The following is a 21,438-nucleotide window of genomic DNA, read 5'->3' as shown; positions in this document are numbered from 1 at the left end:
CTTTAGAGGCTCATTGTTCAGTCATAATGATTTTGTTTACAAGTATCTCACTATGAACATGTTTTTCACAGTCATTTGCAGACAAATATACTATATCCTGCTTCCTTATGTAATATGTGGGCAGCAATGAGTGTTGCTCTAAATCTGGGGTTTGTGGCGTCCTACTTGTTTTCATCTGGGCGGCCAGGATGGCCTGCGGAGTGAGAGACAGCAGGCAGACAAAGTCGCTCACAGAGCAGTTCGTCTGTTTAGCAAAGCCTTTTCCCAGTTTCAGGGCATCATGTCTGGGAAAGATGTGCAGAAAAAAAGAAAATTACATTTCAGCTTGAAGTCATCCTGAAATGTGATCAAGATCTTTCACGTAATCTAATGCTCAGCTTTAAATCAAAGCATGCATCTATCTCACATCCATGCCCAGTATTGCCCTGAGCTGTTAGTTCCTCACCTGGTCTTCAGAGGGATGGAGAAGGGCAGGCTCTGCAGGATGGCCTGGTTAAACAGAGGCTTGCTGCTTTGGATCATCAGGTGAAGGCTTACCGACTGAGCGCCTGCACTCTCCCCAAATACTGTGACCTGATTTTAAAAAAATGTCGCTACTTAAAATTCTTTAACTTAATTTCTGTTAATATTGCAAAAAATATTAATTTCATATCAAACGAAATACAAACAGAACAATGAAAGTTAGGCTTAGTAAATGTACGACATCTACATCCAGGTGATCGTAGTCTAAGGAGCTTGGAAAGAAAAGCAAGTTTGCTTCTTCAAGGAAACTTTGTAATTTGGAGTTGGCTTGACCTGAGAAAGGCTTAACTTATCAGTGTCATGGTCCTGGGCCGTGTTGGCCCAGTATTCTTAGTTCTCTTGTATTTTTGTATTCAGTTCCCTGTTTAGGTTCTGTTTCCTGAGTTGCCCTGTTATGATGTTCCCTGTGTGCTTTCCCTTTGTGACTCTCACCCCCTGTGTGCCCCTCTATGTATTCATGAGCCCTTGTCCCCTTTCGTGTTTTATTCCATGTTTTCCCCAGCCTGTTATGTCTGTGTTCTCCCCGTGCTCTCTCTCCTCCTGTCTGAACCTCTGTACTTCCTGTTTGACTCTGCCCGTCTCCCGTCAGTGTTATGTTCACCCCGCCCTGTCTCGTTATGGTTATCTGTGTCAGCTGTGTTCCCCGTGTGTTCCCACTTTCCTCGTTAACCCTCTGTGTATTTCTGTCTGCGTCTCCCTCTGTTCGGCGTCGCGTTCTCCCTCATGTTGTGTGGATCTTCCTGTGTCTACCTGAGAGTGTTAGTTTACTTTTCCCAGTTTAGTTTTGTATTTCCTGTGTTCTGCCGTGCCAGCATTAAAGCTGTGTTTCTCGAGTTCATCCCCGTGTCTGTGAGTTTTGCATTTGGGTCCCCCTCCTGCTTGCCACACAGCGATCCATGACAATCAGGGTGTAACAGAAATAACCTGTTCCTTACCAGGTAATAAAATAAGCTCAGATGAGCAACAAAAGAGGACATATTATACCATGTCATTATTTATTTAACAAAAATTAAATTAAGCCAAAATGTAGAAGACGTTTGTGAAAAACTGAGCATGCCCATAGAAAGTGAAATTATAAAGTAGACCGGTGCTGATAATCAAATGCACCAAACTGCATCAAACTGTTCATCAGCAAAAAACTTCTGCTATAAGAGCAGAAGTTCTGGCGCTTTGCTGGTCTGGATAATTCAGGTATATATGAGGATAAACAGCATCAACAATAGTGGGCCACAAACATTGCCCTACAGGCCTCAGTTAGCATGGTAAATATGATAATGATAAAGGAATATAAGAGTTGCAAGGAGAAAGTCTCTTTTCACTAAAAAGAACATGGTTGCATGGCTAAGTATTGGAAGGTTGCATCTGAAAAAGAAACACAAGAATTCTGGATCAACGTCCTTTGGACAGATGAGACCAAAGTGCAGATATTTGGCTATAATGGACATTGACATGTTTGTTTGTTTGTTTTTGCCAAACAAAACAAAACACAGCATATCAGCATAAAAACCTCAAACAAAATGTCAAGCACGGTGGTAGAGAGGTGATGATTTGGGCTTATTCTGCAGACACATTATTGAGTCAACTTTCCTGTTTACCAAAGTATTCTAGAGAAAAGTGAGTCTGACAGCTAAAGCTTGGCCTCGGTCTTACAAGAGGACAATTATCCCAACCACACCAGCAGGTATACAACAGAATGACAGAAAAAGGTAAGAATTGTGATGTCAGATGATGTCACTGAAAGCAGATCTCCTTAAAATGGCCATCTAAGGGCACCTGAATGCTGTTCCAATCTGTTGTTTGTGAAGGGCAACAAATCACAACAAAGTTGGATTAAAAGAAAAGTGGAAGAGGTTCAAATAGCATGCTTTAAGTAGAAGGTTAATTAAGATGCTGCATTTGACAGGAGATAAACAAAAATGACTTTAAACTGTAAAAGTTACTCTAGCAAAGTCCAAGAATTAAATATGGAAATAGCATGAAACTTTTGGTCTAAACCAAACCAAGTGAGTTATCAAATTTGGAAATGTGTTTCCTTTTTTTCCCTCTGAGATTATACTTTTCTTTAAATGTTTATACTTTATGAATTTGAGAAAATATGTCGGAGCTTCTGAGCATAAAGTTTACAATGAGTATCTTTAACTGTTGGAAGCAACTGCTTCACTATTTTCCCCACTGTGGTCATTCTCTCAGTATTTTCCCCTTTTTCTTCTTTTGTCCTGTTTTCTTACAATGTTTATTCCCACCTTATTAATAAATGCCTCATTTTAAAATAATTATCTTAGGTGTGTGTGTGTGTGTGTGTGTGTGTCTGTGTGCTTGCTTGCCTTGGCGGGATCCCCTCCAAACACAGCAATGTTCTGTTGGACCCAAAGAAGAGCTGCCTGTTGGTCCAGGATCCCATAATTCCCTGCAGCTGATGTGTGAGGATCTTTTCCCGACACAAGGAACCCAAATGCACCTTTAATGATGCAGGATTTCACATGATCAACAAGACGTAATTGACTCAGGCAAGACATTCATTTCCTCCGAGCTCCAAATTACTGTTCACATATCAGAGCTCCTGTTTTCAGTCTTGCAGGAAAGCAGAGTAATTACCAACAGGCTCGGCCATTTTAAAGTGGCACACAAGCATTATTCAGGCTCGTACTGTCTCACACACACAGACGCACACATGCTCTCTATAATAAGTAAATTCTTATTTTCACTAAGTGATTCCACGAGTTTCTTGTTGTTGCCTTTGAGACGTCCACTGCTAAAGTTCATCTGAATTTTATCCCTGTGTGCACAGTGAAATCTGACGTGGGATCATAGAGTGACACAGGCACTGAGATTCAAATACACAGGCTGTTACACACTAATGGGTCCATTTAAACGTAATCCTTCTTACCCAGTCGGTACTCCAGGCTTACAACAACACTGTGGGTGAAGTTACTAATGAAACGTCCATCATACAGAGGCTTGGAGGCAGAACCAGCAATGAAATCTCCACCATGGATCCAAACCATGACAGGCAGGTGGCTCTGCAGAGGAGAGCTCAAGTCCACATCCAGTGGTACAAAGATGTTGAGGTAGAGACAATCCTCACTGACCTTTTTGGAGACATTAGAGGATGCAGGTCATTCAATTTTTCACTTTTTGTTGTCACTTTTATCTTGTTTTGTTTTTTTCTTTTGAATTTAATACTTCTGGCCGTGTGTGACATGGATACATGGATACATGGATACACGGATACATGGATACGAGTTAGGAGGCAATTGCCAGCCAGGTGAAAGGTAAAAACTGCAGATAGAATATAAATTATTTATTTAGTGTTTATGGTACAAACTAATTAGTAGGCTCACACAGCAGGTTTCTTATACTCCTTACACCTTATTTAGGACTGAATAAGGACATTTGTCCCCTTTGAGCACCGTCTCTTGGTTAGTGTACTCAGTTTGCTTACTCACATTTTCTGAATTAATTTTATTGATATTGTTTGTTAGTTGTTTTTAATAAAGTTGAATTTCTCAGAGGTTAGGTAGTCCCAGTGCTGCATATACGAGTGCTTGGATTCTCCACTTTTTGTTAAATGTTCTGGTTCTTATATGATGTTTTCTTACTTTACTGGAGCACTCAAAGCATTTTATATAACATACTTTATTTACCCATTTACACACATTCGTACTCCAACTGTGCAACAGCTTGGGGTTAGTATCTTGGTTGGTGGTTGGTGATCTCAGCCAGATCGAACCACCAACCTTCCAATTATTGGATGAGCAGCTCTACCTCCTGAGCTGCAGACTGTTCATCGCCTCAGTTATCTGCTGTCATTTTACCGACATACATTCTGCAGTTATTTTAAGTGGCTGGCACTTTTTTTTGTTGTTGTTATGTTTTTAAATCATATTTAGACAGAAAGTTGATTCAGAAAGCTTATTGTATTAGTGTAAGGACATAGTTCTTATTTATATACACAGATATTGTTAATAGTCTTGGTAGGTTTGCCGGTTTAAACAAACAGATGGATAACTGGAGCATGTTGTTAAAAACTCTTAATATCGCTAACTTAAATTACATTTGGATTTTGACTACGTTTCTACTCACACAAGATTATTATCAGCTGTCCTTAAAAATCTGGCATACAGCAAAGTAGCATAACTGCTCTCCCTCATTGTAAATAACTGTACTAGTTTGGAAATTGTATTCTGTAAATACAATTTAAATATATAAAAAACAAATATACATAGGTTTTTATTTATAGATATTTGTCACTTTGAGAATCTTTTTGCTAAATATAATTTATTAACAATGGCCTCATAAAGTGACGCCGCTCCATGTGACGTGAGCCTTACAACATGGACTCTAACGACTTTCACTGGGCTGGATTGTTCACTTTTACTCTAATGAAATTGGTTTCATCTCTAAGTGCAGAATTTAGCATCCATGGCTTCATCACACTGTCAGTGGCAGCTCTTTTGATCCACCTGCTGCATCTAACCAGTCTAATTGAACTGGATATGAAATATCTTTGACATGTGAAAGTTTGCGTGCACTAAGCCTATGCAAATTAAAATTTCAGTGTTATACTGTTAGTGTCATTTTATGATAATTAGCATGTCAGCACATTACAGGCGACCGTGGCTCAGGGGGTTGGGAATCGCATCTGTAACCGGAAGGTCGCCGGTTCGATCCCTGGGCTCTCTGTCCTGGTCGTTGTGTCCCTGGGCAAGACACTTTACCCTACTTGCCTACTGGTGTTGGCCAGAGGGGCCGATGGCGCGATATGGCAGCCTCGCTTCTGTCAGTCTGCCCCAGGGCAGCTGTGGCTACAACTGTAGCTGCCTCCAGCAGTGTGTGAATGTGAGAGTGAATGAATAGTGGTATTGTAAAGCGCTTTGGGTGCCTTGAAAAGCGCTATATAGATCCAATCCATTATTATTATTAATCACAACAGCTATGTATTATCACAAAGCAGCAGAACAGAAGCAATTAAAATAACCTCAAGCTGTAACATTAAAGTGATATAAAACATCGTAGCAGGATATAAAGAAATACAAGGTTGTAATACACCTACACTCTTAGGGCACTCCTCAGTGATAGCTTTACTGCAGAATTGCATACATGCGGCCCTGGGAAAGGAGGCATCATAAACCCCGTGCCAAGGACTCACAGGTCTGGGGGGCTTCCAGCGGTAAGCCCCAACAGGAGGACTTGCGTACGGAACACCATAGAATACATGGGCCTTATCCACAGTAATCCCCTTGATCTGGCCATCTTTGGTTATCACCACTGGTCCAGCAGCCCCATCTGTATCCTGAGTGACAGGTTTGTCCTTGGTTTGCTGTATGATTGCAGGGTCCCCCGGGCGTCCCAGCTCCTCGACGGAGTTTATCTCAAAGTCTCGGTTGATGATGAACGGCTCGGGGTAGACATTTCTCAAAAAGCTGACAAGGTCGATGTCATCATCATTTTTTGTAACTCCTCCAGAGGAAAGCTCTAAACTCAGTGTGAACAGCAGCAGCAAACAGTGCCAGTTCTCCATATTGTGATAGAATACTCTTAATACTTCCCCAGACCAGCTGCCTGGATCATGATTTGACTTGACTTATGGCTGCGGCCCTCATACGCCTGAAACTCTCTGCACACTCTGCATGCTTGTGACTCCAATTTGCCTGGTTCCTTATTAAGATTAAACAGACAAAAGCTGCTCTGTCTTACTGTTGAGTGCTGTCCAGTAGACTCTGAACAGCTGGATGCAGACTCTGCGGTGCAGGACCACTAATAGAGGACGAGTCGTCTTTCCTTTGCTTAATGTAATCGCAGTCACGCACAAATGGTAAACAGGGATGAGCCAAGCAGTGGGCTCCATGAACGCCGGTTTCTGTGCTTATATAAAAATCTGTTTCTCCTTTACCATTCAGACTTATCAGTCACTGATGTATAATTAAAACCAATACATTTATTAATACGCTTTTCTTTACAGGCAGAGGACAGCAAACACAAGGTACACAGTGCCATCTACAGGCCTTATGTACAACAACATGCCACAGTTATTCTGTAATTGGGGTTATGTCATAGAAAAGTATGCTTTGATTTTTAATTTTTATTATTTTATTTTATTAACACACATTTCCCCCTTTTGGAAGATCTCAATCTTTAGCATGTCGGCTGTTCTCAAAAAGAATTAAAAGTCGAATTTAAATCCAGAAAATTCGTAAAACCTGCTTTTTTTTCTTTTTTTTAAAGTATGGGATTAGATAATTTTCTTGTTTCCAGTAATAATGATTACAGTGTGATATTTCTTTTTGAGTTGCACCCAGAGTTCAGACTGTAGAATCACTTATATGACGGAAGCAGTTTCTCGTGTAATTTCACCATCAAACATATAGATGGTATGGTTTTTTTTTTTTCAGATTAACCCTTTTTTGTTTCAAAGTGTTAATTACTTAACATTCTGACGATAATTGATTGTAGTAATATGTTATTATAAATAAACGAATGCGTATTATTACAATAAAGCTGGAAAGCAGAATATAAGCAATTAAAATAATCTCCAGCTGTAACATATAAAGTGATGCACTACACATTAATGAATCGGTAAGTATGACCCACTTGGCTTCACCTGTTGAGACATTTATAAAAAATCCTGGAAACAGACGTGTACATATCATATCTCTAACCATAGCGGAGTGTCGACCAGCGTGCGCGATGGCAGGTCGCTGAACAGGAGATGAAAACATTTGCACATTTGCAATCAAGTTGTGTAATCCTTCGTGGTCTTCCCCTCTGCATTAGCAGATAAAGAATAATACAACGTATCGCTATTGGTGCAATACTAGGCGGGCTTTTTCTGTTTCTAACAAATAAAAAAGACTTTTTTACGTCAGTAATCCGTCACCGAGGATCTGAGCAGGTGAGCTGAAAGTGCACACCTGTCACTTATTAGCAGCCTGCTGATTCAAGCCCCGGCCTTCTTTTAATAAACGCGACCTACTTTCCTTTGCTGGATTTCCAACGAACATGTAAGGAAATAACTTATCACTACCGGTTCATACAAACTTATCTCACTCAAATTCAGCGGATTCATATGCTTCTAATATTTTCAGGAACTCCTTACAGTACTCGTTCGTCTTCTTCATCCTGGTGCCTCATGTCATATCGCTCGGTGAGTTTGGTTGCTGAGGTAAAATGGTGAAAATAAAACGTGACATCTGGAGGTATTCTCATCGACTTTCTTCCAGGACGCTGCAACGATATTTCCTTCTCGTTGTGTTGGATGAGCAAAGGGAATGATCTGGACAGGTAAACGTGATTCATAGATTTGCATAATCTCCCCCTGTGCTGTTCAGAGACCTCAGGACAAATGTAAAAGGGATGAAATAAGTATTTAGTTTCTTAAATAAGTTGGTAGTACAGAGGTTTTAACATGAAAAATATGCGTCAGGTACCTTAATTAAAAGTACCTGTATTTACAGAACTGCATACATTATGATCAAATAATTCTTAATGTTTGTTTATTAAAGTTTAATGTAACAAATGTTTTTAAGGTCACTACAACCTCAAGAATTCATACACCAATGACAAAACGTCCCACTATTACATTAGAACTACTCAATTGAAGTAACTGAGTAAATATACTATGTTTAGTTTTGATCAAAGAGGTCTAATGAGCTTAGCCAAGATGACTTACTGTATTAGATGATAAAGAGAACGGCTTGTTAAAACTTCAAATGTGACCGGATCATGTTATGCTGCCCATTTCTGAATAAGCCTGACGATAAACAGGCAGCTATTAATCAGTCACATGGAATGATCATGTAATATACAGGAGAAAATGAGGTGTACTGTTTCCCATTCTTGAAGGAAAAATGGAGACATATGGCTCAATGGCACATCATTGAAATCCATCAGAAAGGTGGGCAAAGTGACTTCTGTGACTCTGTCGCCGGGTGTTGAAAACCAGCTAACCCTCCAATATGGTGGCTCTGTCCAGGCATGGACTCTAACAGTTCCCCAAAGCCCACGTAAGCAACATACCTTCTTAATCCCAATTTAATTTGACACCCCAACCTCTTGTTTAATGTTCCTTTAAATGTGTTTACCTCACCCCAAGGTATAAAGTTTACTAAAGTCAGAGGCCGAAAGCAGCCACTACAACATCCAACAAATGCCACTAAGGTACTTTTGACAACAACTTTTACACAGATGAGTGGTTATGTTAGATTTCATGCACAGTCCACCTCACTGCATAGTTTGATTGCTGTTGGGATCTGATCGTTCCTCAGGATTTCCTCAAGTTGTTGAGTCCCACTGAAGTGTTTGCATGTGAAAATGGAACAGTATACTTCCAACAGGAGGAAAATTTCTTCCTTGCTTTGGGTGAGTGTCGTTCCTATAGTTGCACTTTAGACAGCAAAACTGGGAAGTCACCTGAACCAGCTATGAAATAGTCCTTAGCAACAGAATTGTATAAAACCACAGGGTGTTATTTATACATGGTTAGTTGTTTCCTAATGTTTATACCCTGTATTTATAATAAACTGGTAAAAGATGCCAATTTTGTCATTTAACTATTAGCAAGAAGGTAAGTGACCATTACTGATGTTGAATATTCAGGAAAGGTTCTAGTCTCTTCTGCCTTGCATTGATGTTTGCTGCTAACTTAATCCAACCAGTATCTAACCAGTTGATATTTAAGTTGTTTGGAGACCACGTGACCTGTAGCTAGGCTACCCTAGCGTGGATATCATTGAAGTAAATGCTTTTCACCTCTACTCGAGCACTCAAAGCTCTTCATACAACATGTGTTTTTCACCTGTTCTATCTAACATTTGCACTCCAGCGAATGCATTGGAGGGTAACCTGGGCTTCAGTACCCAAGGATACTTAGCATACAGACTGGAGCAGCCAGTGATCAAACCACCAACCTTCCAAATGGTAGATGACCTGCTCTACCTCCTGAGCTGCAGCCACCCAGTTGTGCTGTAAAAATGTTTACCATTCAAACTATTATGATGATTAAGATGAACGTGTGCGTTACTGCTGCAGTTTTCTGCATCTTTAAAACTATTTTTTTCTCCTCAGGTCACACAATGCGCCTCGCTTGCAAACTGGTGTCCCGCAGTCCCTCCATGTTGCTGGTTTCCTGGGAGAGGAATCAACCAGATGTCATCTATAGTCACAATGTGACTTTGTACCATGTTGAACTAGGCTCCTATAACACGCATACTTTGGATGTTACCACTCACAACCACTACCGCTTCTCTGCTCTGGACCCCTGCACCCTCTACATGGCCTGTGTGGAGATTGCAGACACTCTCTCCTTAGCATGCCTCTCTACTATTACTGGTATGGACTAATGAGTGATGTTTAGTTAATTAAAGTACATTTGCAAAGGTTAAAGGCCTTAAATTCACATAACAACCTCTAGATGGCGCCAACTATGGTTTTTTTTTTTTGTTTTTTGTTTTTTTTTTTTTACCTCAAAGCTTTTTGGGGGTTTTTTGTTTTGTTTTAAGTGACACTGCTATCAGTTGTTTTCAACGCATGCTAAAACTGCTGCTGTAGCTCTTGTTCTGTTTCTCGTCAGATCCAGATGTTCCAGAGAACTTTGAGGTTACATCATGGAACAGCAGCAGCATATCTTTATCCTGGGACTGCCCTGTGAACAGCAAGTACTCGGTCTTCCTTCTCACTGCCTTCCACCTCAACGGTACAAACCACATCACAGACGAGGTCTCGTTTTGGCACAAAGATAACTTTGAGGTCAGCTTGTCTGACCTGCAGCCCTGCAGCAGAGTGAAGTTTGGCCTACAGACTGTTTGCCAGGCAGGAATCGAGTCCCGCTACAGCAAGATGGTCCTGAATGACGGAAACTCTTGTATGTGACTCACATTTTTGACCGTACTGGCACTCACTTATCTCCCTATAGAATAGCATTTTTAAATTTAAAACTTCATGCAGAGTAGCTATTAGTTATCCTTCAGTGAAAGCCCCTTCTGCTTCTCCCTCAGTCCATTCCAACATTGAGGACTTGCGTCAAACATTGTTTGGCCCCACCAACTACACCCTGAGCTGGGAGGTGAGGAACACCTCTTCCATCTCCATGTTCAGAGTGTTTCATGAAGGTGTGCTGCAGGGTACTACTCTCATGAACAGCTACACTGTGAGGGGGCTGCTGCCATGCCAACAGTACCAGGCCAGGGTGGAGGCACTTTGTGGAGATGGTGTGCTCATGAGTCCTAAGACGGTCACAGCACAAACAGGTAAAACATGACCTGTGTGCGTTGGCCAGCCAAGTTGTGTAACTGGTGGTGTTTGGCATTTAATAATGTAACTACTTCTAGTGTTAATGGGATTAATGAAATATTGAATTATAAGTATAATTATATTGTAAACTGGTAGTTGCCATACATTACTGAATTTAAAACGGCTGTCTCAGGATGGTTCAGTAAGTCAGCTAAAGACATGTTTGCTCTATTAGCTTCTCTCTATTTTCACTGTCAACTTATCTTACTGCTGCTATTTGTAACATGTTGGGCTTCATATGTATGATGTTATTTACTTGTCTTTGTGTCCTCTGTATTGATTCTGCATGTGAATCCAGGACCTTACGGTGTGTCTGACCTGACGTACCACTCTAATGACTCTGCTGCTGTGTGGACCCCTAGTAGCCCACAGCAGCAAGCTGTGGGCTTCGTATATGAGCTGTCCCTGAAGAACGGCACCACCATCGACAGCAGCCGTGTGTCAGTCACAAAGCTACGCCTCCTCGGGCTGGAAGAAGGGAAAACTTATGTTCTCAATGTGTGGGAAGAATGTGACAACCAGCTGGAGTCTGAACATTCGCATTTGTTTTTCATGGCAGCCAATTCATCTAAAGAGCTCCATGTGAGGGCTGGTGGACCTGCTCACGACATGGGTTGGTTTGACATACCTTTATTTCAATAGTCTTTGATGTAAACCTTTACCCACTGTTCCCATTTCCTGGTGTCTTTAGAACTAGAGTTAGATTATGACAACACAGGTCTCACAGTGGTTGTACCCTGGAAACTGCCTGAGGATCTAGACAACGGCACATCAGAAGCTAAAGATAAAATAGAGGAGATCTTCAACAACAAGGTGAGCAAAACATCAAAAATTAATATCAGCAGCTATGGACTAAAAACTCTGTAATTGGCTCATCTTAATTTTATACAATTCTGTATAAAAAGTGAAAACCCGGCTTAAAATATCTCCCACTCTTCTACATCTAATGTTAGCTAGGGTGCATAGTGAGAGGGAAAAACCTTAAGATGACAGATCTGAGTGTGCTAATTTACCTGCTAATAGTAGCTCTGTTTCCAGAGTAGTGAAAAAAGGTCAGCAACACCTTGTTTAGCTCACTAGACTCTCATCGGTCTCATATTTGGAAGTAGGTGAAGTTGTGCCAGAAATTTTTGCTTTTATGTTTTAATATAAATTTTTAGCTTTCAGGTTTGAGACGTTCATATTTAAAAGCTGGCAGACTGCAAGGTGCCATACATGAGTAACCTCACTCTCTATGCTTGCTATTCCATTTAAACTTTAAAACTTATAATCAAGGTTTTTAGTTTCTTATGAGGGTTACTGAATTTAAGGTTGTTTCTTTTTGTTTTTTAAATTTCTGATGACTTGCCAAGTTGAAACTTTGTATTGTCCTCCAGCTGCAGGAGCTATTGAAAGATAAGCCAGTTCGGATAAAGTTGGACTCTTTTGAACCTGCAGATGAGCCAGACAAAACTGAGATTTTCTTCACGGCTTTTGATGCCTCCCAAACTAAAGAAAATGTGCCCGTACCTATTGAAGATCTTCTGTATTACACTGGCTCTCTAAATGCCACCAACATCACTGTTAAAGGTGGAGTCATTTACTGGGATGGTAAGTGTTGGTAAAAAGCTGGCTCAGCCCTTGCCAGTAAAAACCTTCATGTTTTTAGTGGAATTTTATTTTCTTTGCTTGCCTTGTTAGGTCCAGACCTGTGTGCTTCCAAACAGCCTTTATGTTCTCACAATTCTCTGTGCATCAACACTCTGGGCTCATATTCTTGTGTATGCCAGCATGGTTACTATGACGTCAGCTCTGTGACTGAGCGTGCTCCAGCTTCACATCCAGTCTGCCAAGGTACAGAGACCTCTCATCAATCTCTTAAACCTATGTATTTTATTTTAAAAGCTCATCCTTTAAAAAAAACTGCTTGTGTAGTAGTACAGCTGCTGATTTTTTGTTTTGTTTTTTTGACCCTCGATTTCAAACAGAAAAAGGTCTCTTCAGCCGGTGTCTGGATAAATTGATGGCTGGTGCAATAGCAAAGCCCTACCTGCATTCTCGCATGGGAGGAGCAGTTGCAGTGAAGCTGAATGATGGTCGCTGCATTGTGAATGAGAGTGAGACACTGTACTACTTCCGTACCTCACGAAAAGTCTCTGAATGTGGAACCGAGAAGCAGGTGAGTAACTAAGCTCAGCAAGAAGCTCTGAAAGTTTTGTTTGCCAGACAGATTTCTTACCAATATTAAAAAAGACACTCTGTTAGTTTTCACTCAGTATCCTAAGTTGTCAGCCTAGCATACACCGGTGACCTCTGAATATTTGCCCTCGACAGGATTGATTGCACAGCATTATGTGATATGCATGTCATGCCACAGGTGAGGGATGGAAAGATTTTGTATTTTTGTGCAGTCCTAGTGATCTTTGTTTTGTAAGGCAAACGCATGTGGTGGGTGCCACTGCCTACCTCATGACTGGATATTTGCTGGATAATTAATGAATCATAGTCTGCATAAAGCATCCTGAGTCCTATAATCTTATTTAACAATAGTCTGAAAATTGTTGCTCTCCAAGTGATATGATGTATACTCAAATTAGGGTTTGTTTTCCCAACTTGAATGCATCTGTTTAGCTGTGTGCAGTCAAATTAGCTGAGTTTTACAATAATGGATTTAATTTTACAGTTTTCTTTCTTTCTTTTTCTTTTTTACTCCTTCCCCTCATACCTGTGGTTTGAGTTTTATTTCTGTTTGTCGGTTTTGTCTAGGTTAACAAAACTCACATCAACTTCCAGAATACTCTGAGTGTCACTTTGACCAAAGGGCAGATGATCAGCAGGCGGGACCTAAAAGTGGTGTGGAAGTGCGTTTACCCACGACATTATGTCCGCAATGCTCAAGTCAGCGTGGATATGGAATGGTGAGATTCATCAAATCCCAGTGTTTGTAGGAATATTCATACAATTACCAGTTTGGGGTTTAAGTAAATGCAACCTCACAGAAACTACAAAACATATTAGACTACATTATATACAAAAATTAAGCCAAAATGCAGAAACAATGTGTGAAAACACTGTTAATGTTTCCATAGGGATTAAAAATGTAAGACAACAGCAGCAAAGTTTGTTTCTCAAAGATCAATATAATCTTCTGATCTTTGATCAGTGGGAGCAATTTGAAGTCTTCAGTATCACAAATGGAAAGCATTCAAGATGTTTGCATATCTTCTCAGGAGTAGAATCTGTCCCAAGGTCACACTGCAGTGTTCAGAAACTGCAAAACGCCCAAGAGATGCATCTCAGACTCTACAGGCCTCAAAGTTCAGAACAATACAGTTAGGGGGGGAAAGGCTGAGCAGATATGACTTGTTCAGCCTTTTTGTAAATATGGAAGCATGGATTATGTTTACAAAACTTGTAGAACCAACTGCAAGACTTTAGACAGATGAAACCAAAGTTGGATGTTTTGCCATAATGTACACCCTTTGGAAGGTTGGTGATTTTGTCTAGTTATGTAGCCACAGGACCCGAGTTGACCATACATTCCTTACCAAATTATTGTAAAGACAAATATGAAGCCAAAAGTTTTACCAAAAAATGTCTGTTATTCCAGTTAAAATCATGATGTGTCTGAATATTTATTCCCCTGATGCATCCAAAATGTGTTTTGTTGGCCTTAGATGAGAAACTCATTGCAATGAAGGTGAGGGGGGTAGTAGTAATCTTTAATGTAGGATGAGGAATACTGGAATACGTTTAAATTAAGAGGTTAAACCTGTTGGGAATGCTGTGGTAGTGCTTTCACGGGCTGTGCATGAACAAATCCATGCAAACTTCAGTGAAGTGAGGCAGGTGTGCTTTCTTTTTATCATAATGTACTGTAAATCAGGGCAACATGAAAGAAAATGACTTCTTAATTGCCCCTTGGGGATAAATAAAGTCTCTCTGATCCTGATTCAGCTCTCTGACTCTCTGCTTGTAGGCTCACTTCCATGACCTTGGTGGAGTTTAACTCGTCAGTGCACCTGGGCCTGAAAATGACCTTGTACAGGGATGAGTCTTACACAAACGGTTACAGGGATGCCATAACCCTGGAACTCGAGGACACACTGTTCTTCCAGGTGGCTCTGGAGACAAACGGCTCTTTTGCTGTAGACCTGCTCCTGCAGGTGAAGTCGTGCTGGACGACTGAGAGCATCGACCCTCACGACCCTACCCAGGGCGTCCTTTTGCAAGATGGGTATTCATGAAATCTCGTTTTATGTTTGACAACTAGGATCCATTGCTGAGCATGCAGCTGGCAATGAATGGGCTAGACTTTGAACATACCAAATACCTATTCCTCTTTTTTTATATTATTAGAATAAACCTTTTTAAAACTTTATGGTTATAGATATCATACTGTGTGCGTGTGTATGTCTCAAGCTTTCTCAGTTGCTCTGTTAAGTCTGGTTCCTCTGTGCCCACAGACTTGATGACTTTCAGAAGATACATTTTGAAAGGTTGGGATTGCTAAATCTAACCACACGCTTATGTTTCTTCCTTGTTGCGTATGCCTTTCAGTTGTCCTGTTGACCCCACTTTCCACTGGCTGTCTGTGAACGGTCTGGCACATAGAAGCAGGTTTTCCATTCAGATGTTCAACATGCCTAAGAAGTTACCTCTTTACTTCCACTGCCTGGCCAGCATATGTGGACATGATGAAGACTGTCGACTGGTAAAATGGCCAATTGTTTCAAGCTTGAGATGCACTTGGTAAAATAATGTAGTTCATCCATTTGATGTAAGTGTCTGGCTACAGGTTACTCAGACAAAAGGGACGGACAGGTGGGAACATTGTCTTGTTTCTGCCCCCACTCTGATTGTGTCTTGGCATGCAACAACTACTGCACGTGTGTGTCACTGCATGTCAGTCGCAGTGCATTTTGTTTCCTGCTTGGCTGTCATTATACTGAAACGACATTCATATAGTCATGGCTGTAAGTTTTGACAGGTTGTTTTTCATGCACTTTGCCACTTCAGTTTTTATTTGGAGTAGGACTCTTATTTTAGTTTGGTTTCTATGAATAGAGGAAAAAATATCTTTTTTTGTAAGTTTCCAAAACATTTATTGTGGAACATTTAGTTTGGATATTTTGACAAATAAGGCCACAGTGAGATTCAGCCAAATCCCATTTTGAGGTGGTCAGCTTTGCACTTGGATTTGATATCAGCTGTTGGAATCTTTAAAGTGCCGGTACACTCTGAAGACAAGAGCTCAAAGCTTTTAGGTTACAAAAACCTACAGGTACATGAAATTCCCTTAGGTGACCATTATTGCTCATTTAACATGCTGCTGTGGTTCAGTCAGATTGGTGTTAAATTTATTTACCTTATTCTATCCAGATTTCAGAAGTTTATTTGTTTGTTTTGTGTTTCTGCATGAGTCTAAAGTTGACTCTCATTCTGTTGCAGAAATGCACTGGCAAGCAGCACACAAAGAGGTCCGTGAGTCAAATGGAGAGTGAGGGGAAACACGCTGCTGTCGTGTCTGCTGGACCTTTGATTGTCAACACAAGAGTGAAGTCAGCTACACCGTCTTACTGTAAGCTTGTCAAGGGATCATTCAGTTCATTCATTCAAATTTAAGACTGAACTCTTAAAAGAATCTGCATCTGCTTCCATAACCGTTCTTAGATTACAATGCATCAATGCATTTCTGTTAGTTTTTTGTTTTAACTTCAATTCTACTTGGTTCATATAAAAAAGGCAGTCCTGATATACACTGTCACTGATCTTCTAATATGTCTTGACTTGCTGTGCATGTGTGTATTGTGAATACAGGGGTGATGAAATGAACCTATATCCATCTCTTTCCAGGGGCAGAGTACATGACTGTAATAGCCATTGTGGCTGGATCAATAGGCTTTCTGGGAGTAACGGTGCTCTTAGTGAGTGCTACCAAAGCAATCATGACTTACTATGAACAGCTACGGTCCCAATAAAGTGTCTGAAACAGTATGTGTAACTTGTTGTTTCCTGCTGTAAACTCTCGGACTGTTTCTCAAGTAGTTTGTACTTGTTCTCGCTAATGAGTTTGCACGCGAGTGTGGACTTCCCAGGAACACAGCGCGATCATTTTACAATTGGAACGACAGTGTACTTGATGACGTCTCCGTTCCAGAGTTTTTACTGCCTTCCCCTCTTACTTTAACTGTGATTAATATTTGCAATGGAAATTACACATGACATGAGAAAATTATACATGATGTAGTAGTTTTTTGTTTTTATTGTTTTGTTTTTTTTTTGTTTTTTTTTAAAACAACAAAAACAAAACAAAACTACTATCTTAGAACTTTGACTAGAACTTTGGCAAAATTCACTTTTACATGTCATGTTTCATAATGTCTAACTAGAAAAATTTGTCAGATGAATGTTTTGGTGTATTTCAGCCCATGAAACATGTTTTTCACCAAAGATTTTAGCAATTCTAAAAATTCAAACTATTCAGCTATTAGCATTCACACTGCATTTTTGACAGGAAATGCATTTTATATACCAGTTTCAGTTACTGTTGTTCATATGTTATCAGAATGGGTTGAAATTGTATTAAATGAATACCATCAATGTGTTATCTTACTGGACTTGTGGAAGTATTTTGAGAACCATAAGAGACATAAATGTTTGAAAGGAAAAAAAATCTTGAATCTAGATGGAGACTCGTGTAGAAATATGAATGAGTTCATAAAACTGGTCAAACTGTCATGGTGTGTTGTGACAGGCAGGTAGTAGGACCCAAACACAGGACTCTTAGGTGGAATGAAACTTAAATCAGCAGCTTTTATTGCTGGAAAAACATCTTCATTAGGGATAAATATCACAAAAACCTCAAAACTCATATAGCAACTCAACTGAACTCCAGAAACTAAAAACTAGGAAAACAAATCAGGAACTATGAACAAGAATTAAGTAAAGAACACGAAGGGGGGAAAAAACACCCAGCCCACTGAAAACTTAAGAAACCCCAAAATCATGAACAGCAATCATCAAGGAACATATTTACATATTTACAGTTACTGGAACACCAACACTGGGTCACAGTTTCAATGTCAGTCGGTGTCCTTTGGTCTGCAACAACAGCAGAACAGACTTCTCAGTCTTTTGAAGAAGCCCTTTTTCTTCTTCTTGATCTGAAGGTCTTTGCACTTCATACTGGATTCGGGTTCAGGAAAAGGTTCCTCACAGGGAACATCAGGAACTGGCCCAATTTCCAAACGAGATCCTTTGATCTTATGCTCTTCGCCTTTAACACTGGATTTGGACTCTGCATAGGGTTCTTCACGGGGAACGTCAGCCACTGCCACACTTTCCGAAAGACCTTCAATCGTAAGGTCTTCAGCCTTCAGACTAGAAGAACTTTCAGAAAGAAGTTCCTCACAGGGAACGTCAGGCTCTTGCACACTTTCGGAAAGAGCTCCTTCGATCGTAAGGTCTTGAAAACTCAGACTGGATGCCCTTTCAGCAAGAAGTTCCTCACAGGGAACGTCAGGCTCTGGAACACTTTCTGAAAAAGATCCTTCGGCTGGTGGAACATTTGCCATTGAAAGACCGTCAGAGGAGCGCTCTCCATTTGTGTTCTTCACATCAGGAAGACTTGAAGGGGGCTCAAAGATTTCACATATCTGGATCATTGCTACATCAGCAATGGTCTTCAGCAACACTGGTGCAAAGTTTGCAACTTTGATAGACAGAATTTCTTGAGGAAATTTCTGCCTGATCTCCGTCAGGATGCTGTTGACCATATCGTCTCGGATGGAGCGGGTGAAGATGGCCTGTGTTTCCATCGCCGTGAGACTCCTGGAGACACGATCTAAAGTGGCCTTGGTGACACTCGTGGAGAGGATGCTTAGACTCTGGGAGGCCATGTTTAGGAGGGGACGAGGAGGAAGCTCCCAGAAGCTCTGGAGAACACGGGGAACTACCTCGATCACTACCTCCTGCACGGTGAGCAGTTTGCTGTTATGCTGTTCCTGCTGCTTCTCTTTTAGGATTTCAACGTAATCCTTCACCACGCTCAGGAGTTTAGGTGCTCTGTAGAAAAACATGATAAGAGGTATCTTTTAAACATATTCAAAGCATCACTTAAATATTGAAACACTGTAGCTGGACTGTTAACCCTGTAACCACCTTTGTATCATACATGAGTTTCTGAGACCTCGATCTGAAGTTCTCTGATGACTCTGCAATAGTCGGCCTCATCACTGATGGGGACGACAAGGAGTACAGAGGACTGACTCAAGACTTTGTGGACTGGTGCCAGCTGAACTACCTCCAGATCAACGCCAGTAAAACCAAGGAGCTGGTGGTAGACTTCCGCAGGCACAAGCATTCTCCACTGCAACCACTGAACATCCAGGGTATGGACATTGAGGCTGTGGACAGCTACAGGTACCTTGGTGTTCATCTGAACAACAGACTGGACTGGACTCATAACTCAGACGCCCTCTACAGGAAAGGGCAGAGCAGGTTGTACCTGCTGCGGAGACTCAGGTCGTTTGGGGTGGAGGGCCCACTCCTGAAGACCTTCTATGACTCTGTGGTGGCTTCTGCTATCTTTTATGGTGTGGTCTGCTGGGGCGGCAGCATCTCTGCTGGGGACAGGAAGAGACTGAACAGGGTGATCCGAAGGGCCAGCTCTGTTCTAGGATGCCCTCTGGACCCAGTGGAGGTGGTGAGTGACAGGAGAATGGCGGCTAAGCTGTCATCCCTGTTGGACAACGTCTCCCACCCCATGCAGCAGACTGTGACAGCACTGAGCAGCTCCTTCAGTGGGAGACTGCGGCACCCACGGTGTGGGACGGAGAGATTTCGCAGGTCTTTCCTCCCCACTGCTGTCAGACTCCACAACAAAGACTTTAACTGAACAAGCACACACATCCACACATGTGCAATAATACTAAGTGCAATAATCCTTTCTGTCATCGTTGTATTTTTACTCAGTTGTATATAGCATTCGTATTCTATTTTTATCTTATTGTATATTTTTATTCTATTTTATTCTACTGTATATAGTATATTATTTTATTTTATTCTATTCTGTACAGCTGTGTACTGTATTTATTCTTATTGTATTCTAATTTTTGCCTCATAACTTTTGCACTGTCCACTTCCTGCTGTGACAAAACAAATTTCCCACGTGTGGGACTAATAAAGGTTATCTTATCTTATCTTATCTCATCAACATGATCAATACTTGCTATAATTTCAAAATATTATGGACAAAAAAAGTTTTTTTTGTCTAAAATTAACATTGTCGTTAACAAAAAGTTGCCAAAAACACCCAGTGTATCAAATGCGATACAAAAAATATGATAAATACATGATAAAAGTAAATCATACACAACATGACATAGCAAAGAACTAATTTGTGGCTTTTGTTTAAAGGGTTAATAAACATCTCAGTTCCAAAGAATCTGAATTTTCTGGCTGTTTTTTGATGGGTTGGGTCTTACAGGGTTAATGACTGTATACATGTGACTCACTGAAATTTAGGAGGCACGGCCTCTGGGAACTGAAGAAGCATTCTGGCTTCAAATTCAACGTCCCTCATTTTATTGATGACGTTCACCGCCCACACCTGAAACAGAAAACACATTTACAGTGCGCTTATGTTTAAAGGTTATGTGAACATAATGAAAAAAAAAGTCTTGTGGGTTTTCTCGTCTTACCAGCCTTAGAAGAGGTTTGGCTTCCTCTTCTTCAAAATCCTCTAATTCAAACTCCCACAGCCTTCAAAAGAGAGCAAAGCAGAGGTTTTACACGTCATCACAAACAGACTTTCAGGTGTGACAGTAACTCACTGCTCTCTGAGTGTCTCCCTGCTCTTCTCCACCAAAAGATCTCTCAGATCTTCAGCAGTGAGGTTCGGTGGAATTAGATCTTCCTGCTGAAGTCTGAGAAACTCCGTCATAATCGCAATCTAAAAGTAAAGGAGACATTTAATCACCACCACTCTCAGAAATGACCTGATATTTTCTGTCAGCTTTGGTTTGCATGAATCTGGGTCTAACCTGAGTCCTGTAGCCCGGAAGATGCCAGCAGATCTTTAGAGCTGTTTCATAAATCGGTGTGTTGAACAACACCTGTCAAAGAAATAGCAATTTAGTCATTGTTACTTAAAATGATTCTCAGTTTGTCAACTTTTAAAACTACAACAAATTCTTCAAATTATTGAAATGCAGTAAAAACTAAAACGGTCACATACCCTGATAGGTTTATAGATTCCTTGACTTGATTCCATTTCGACGTTTTCAAATCACAGTCGGGAAGAAAAACTTTAACTGCTCTCCAACGATGGCGTACGGGGGATCTGGACCTGAAAATGCTCTCAGCTCGGTGGTCTCGCACAGATGAGCTCTTTTGACAGTCTGATGTTTATTTATGTTTATTTATCTGAAGCCTGACAGCAGCTGGTATATACACAGCTTTGGATAAACTGGCCCTTTAAACAGCCCAGAGGAAGAAGAGACCTCTGCGTTATCAGTAGAGCCTAAAGCCAGAAGCACAATAATAATAATACTGTTAATATTATTTTTTATAGCAATAATACCCCAAATAATTAAGTCATTAACTACTAGGATGCCTACTGACATGTTTTCTTAGTTACTCATATTT

General features: G+C 40.7%; 3 protein-coding genes across 3 annotated transcripts in view; 1 reads left to right on the top strand and 2 right to left on the bottom strand.

The window, feature by feature from the left end:
• The window catches only part of LOC146614465 (cAMP-regulated D2 protein), a 28,533-nt gene extending 22,490 nt beyond the window's left edge, over window positions 1–6,043 (bottom strand). Inside the window, exons 1-5 of the mRNA XM_085376144.1 lie at window positions 5,576–6,043; window positions 3,410–3,611; window positions 2,847–2,980; window positions 446–573; window positions 166–284 (exon numbers count right to left, since the gene is read on the bottom strand). Coding sequence (XP_085232270.1) covers window positions 166–284; window positions 446–573; window positions 2,847–2,980; window positions 3,410–3,611; window positions 5,576–6,043 — 1,051 coding nt within the window. The remainder of the gene's footprint in view (window positions 1–165; window positions 285–445; window positions 574–2,846; window positions 2,981–3,409; window positions 3,612–5,575) is intronic.
• Window positions 6,044–7,209: 1,166 nt separating this feature from the next.
• On the top strand, window positions 7,210–16,769 carry LOC146614464 (uncharacterized). Its single transcript, XM_085376602.1, has 19 exons — window positions 7,210–7,216; window positions 7,580–7,666; window positions 7,743–7,803; window positions 8,365–8,525; window positions 8,615–8,679; window positions 8,787–8,880; window positions 9,586–9,849; window positions 10,091–10,381; window positions 10,515–10,766; window positions 11,108–11,422; window positions 11,501–11,622; window positions 12,186–12,399; window positions 12,490–12,642; window positions 12,777–12,967; window positions 13,555–13,706; window positions 14,768–15,025; window positions 15,349–15,502; window positions 16,240–16,369; window positions 16,645–16,769. The coding sequence occupies exons 1-19, from the start codon at window positions 7,210–7,212 to the stop codon at window positions 16,767–16,769; spliced, it is 3,096 nt and encodes a 1,031-aa protein (XP_085232728.1).
• A 1,104-nt stretch (window positions 16,770–17,873) lies between these two features.
• Window positions 17,874–21,064, bottom strand: LOC146614463 (uncharacterized). Its single transcript, XM_085376677.1, has 6 exons — window positions 21,029–21,064; window positions 20,835–20,906; window positions 20,625–20,743; window positions 20,493–20,553; window positions 20,307–20,401; window positions 17,874–18,855 (listed from the first exon to the last, which is right to left on the bottom strand). The coding sequence occupies exons 1-6, from the start codon at window positions 21,062–21,064 to the stop codon at window positions 17,874–17,876; spliced, it is 1,365 nt and encodes a 454-aa protein (XP_085232803.1).
• Window positions 21,065–21,438: the final 374 nt, after the last annotated feature.

This window comes from Diplotaxodon limnothrissa, linkage group LG17, assembly GCF_057381915.1.
Source record: "Diplotaxodon limnothrissa isolate DT_005_m linkage group LG17, D_limnothrissa_male_GT1.1, whole genome shotgun sequence".
Lineage (NCBI taxonomy): Eukaryota > Metazoa > Chordata > Actinopteri > Cichliformes > Cichlidae > Diplotaxodon > Diplotaxodon limnothrissa.
This window is presented reverse-complemented; position numbering and strand designations above follow the sequence as displayed.

Bases quoted from the DNA above. Each gene is read 5' to 3' on its own strand.
- LOC146614464 (XM_085376602.1), top strand. The intron at 13,707-14,767 runs GTGAGATTCATC...CTCTGCTTGTAG, and splicing joins GTCAGCGTGGATATGGAATG to GCTCACTTCCATGACCTTGG. The intron at 15,026-15,348 runs GTATTCATGAAA...TATGCCTTTCAG, and splicing joins GGCGTCCTTTTGCAAGATGG to TTGTCCTGTTGACCCCACTT.
- LOC146614463 (XM_085376677.1), bottom strand. From the start codon at position 21,064: ATGGAATCAAGTCAAGGAATCTATAAACCTATCAGG. The intron at 20,744-20,834 runs GTTAGACCCAGA...CTTTACTTTTAG, and splicing joins TTCCGGGCTACAGGACTCAG to ATTGCGATTATGACGGAGTT. The intron at 18,856-20,306 runs GTGAGTCACATG...GTTTTTCTACAG, and splicing joins GCCGTGCCTCCTAAATTTCA to AGCACCTAAACTCCTGAGCG.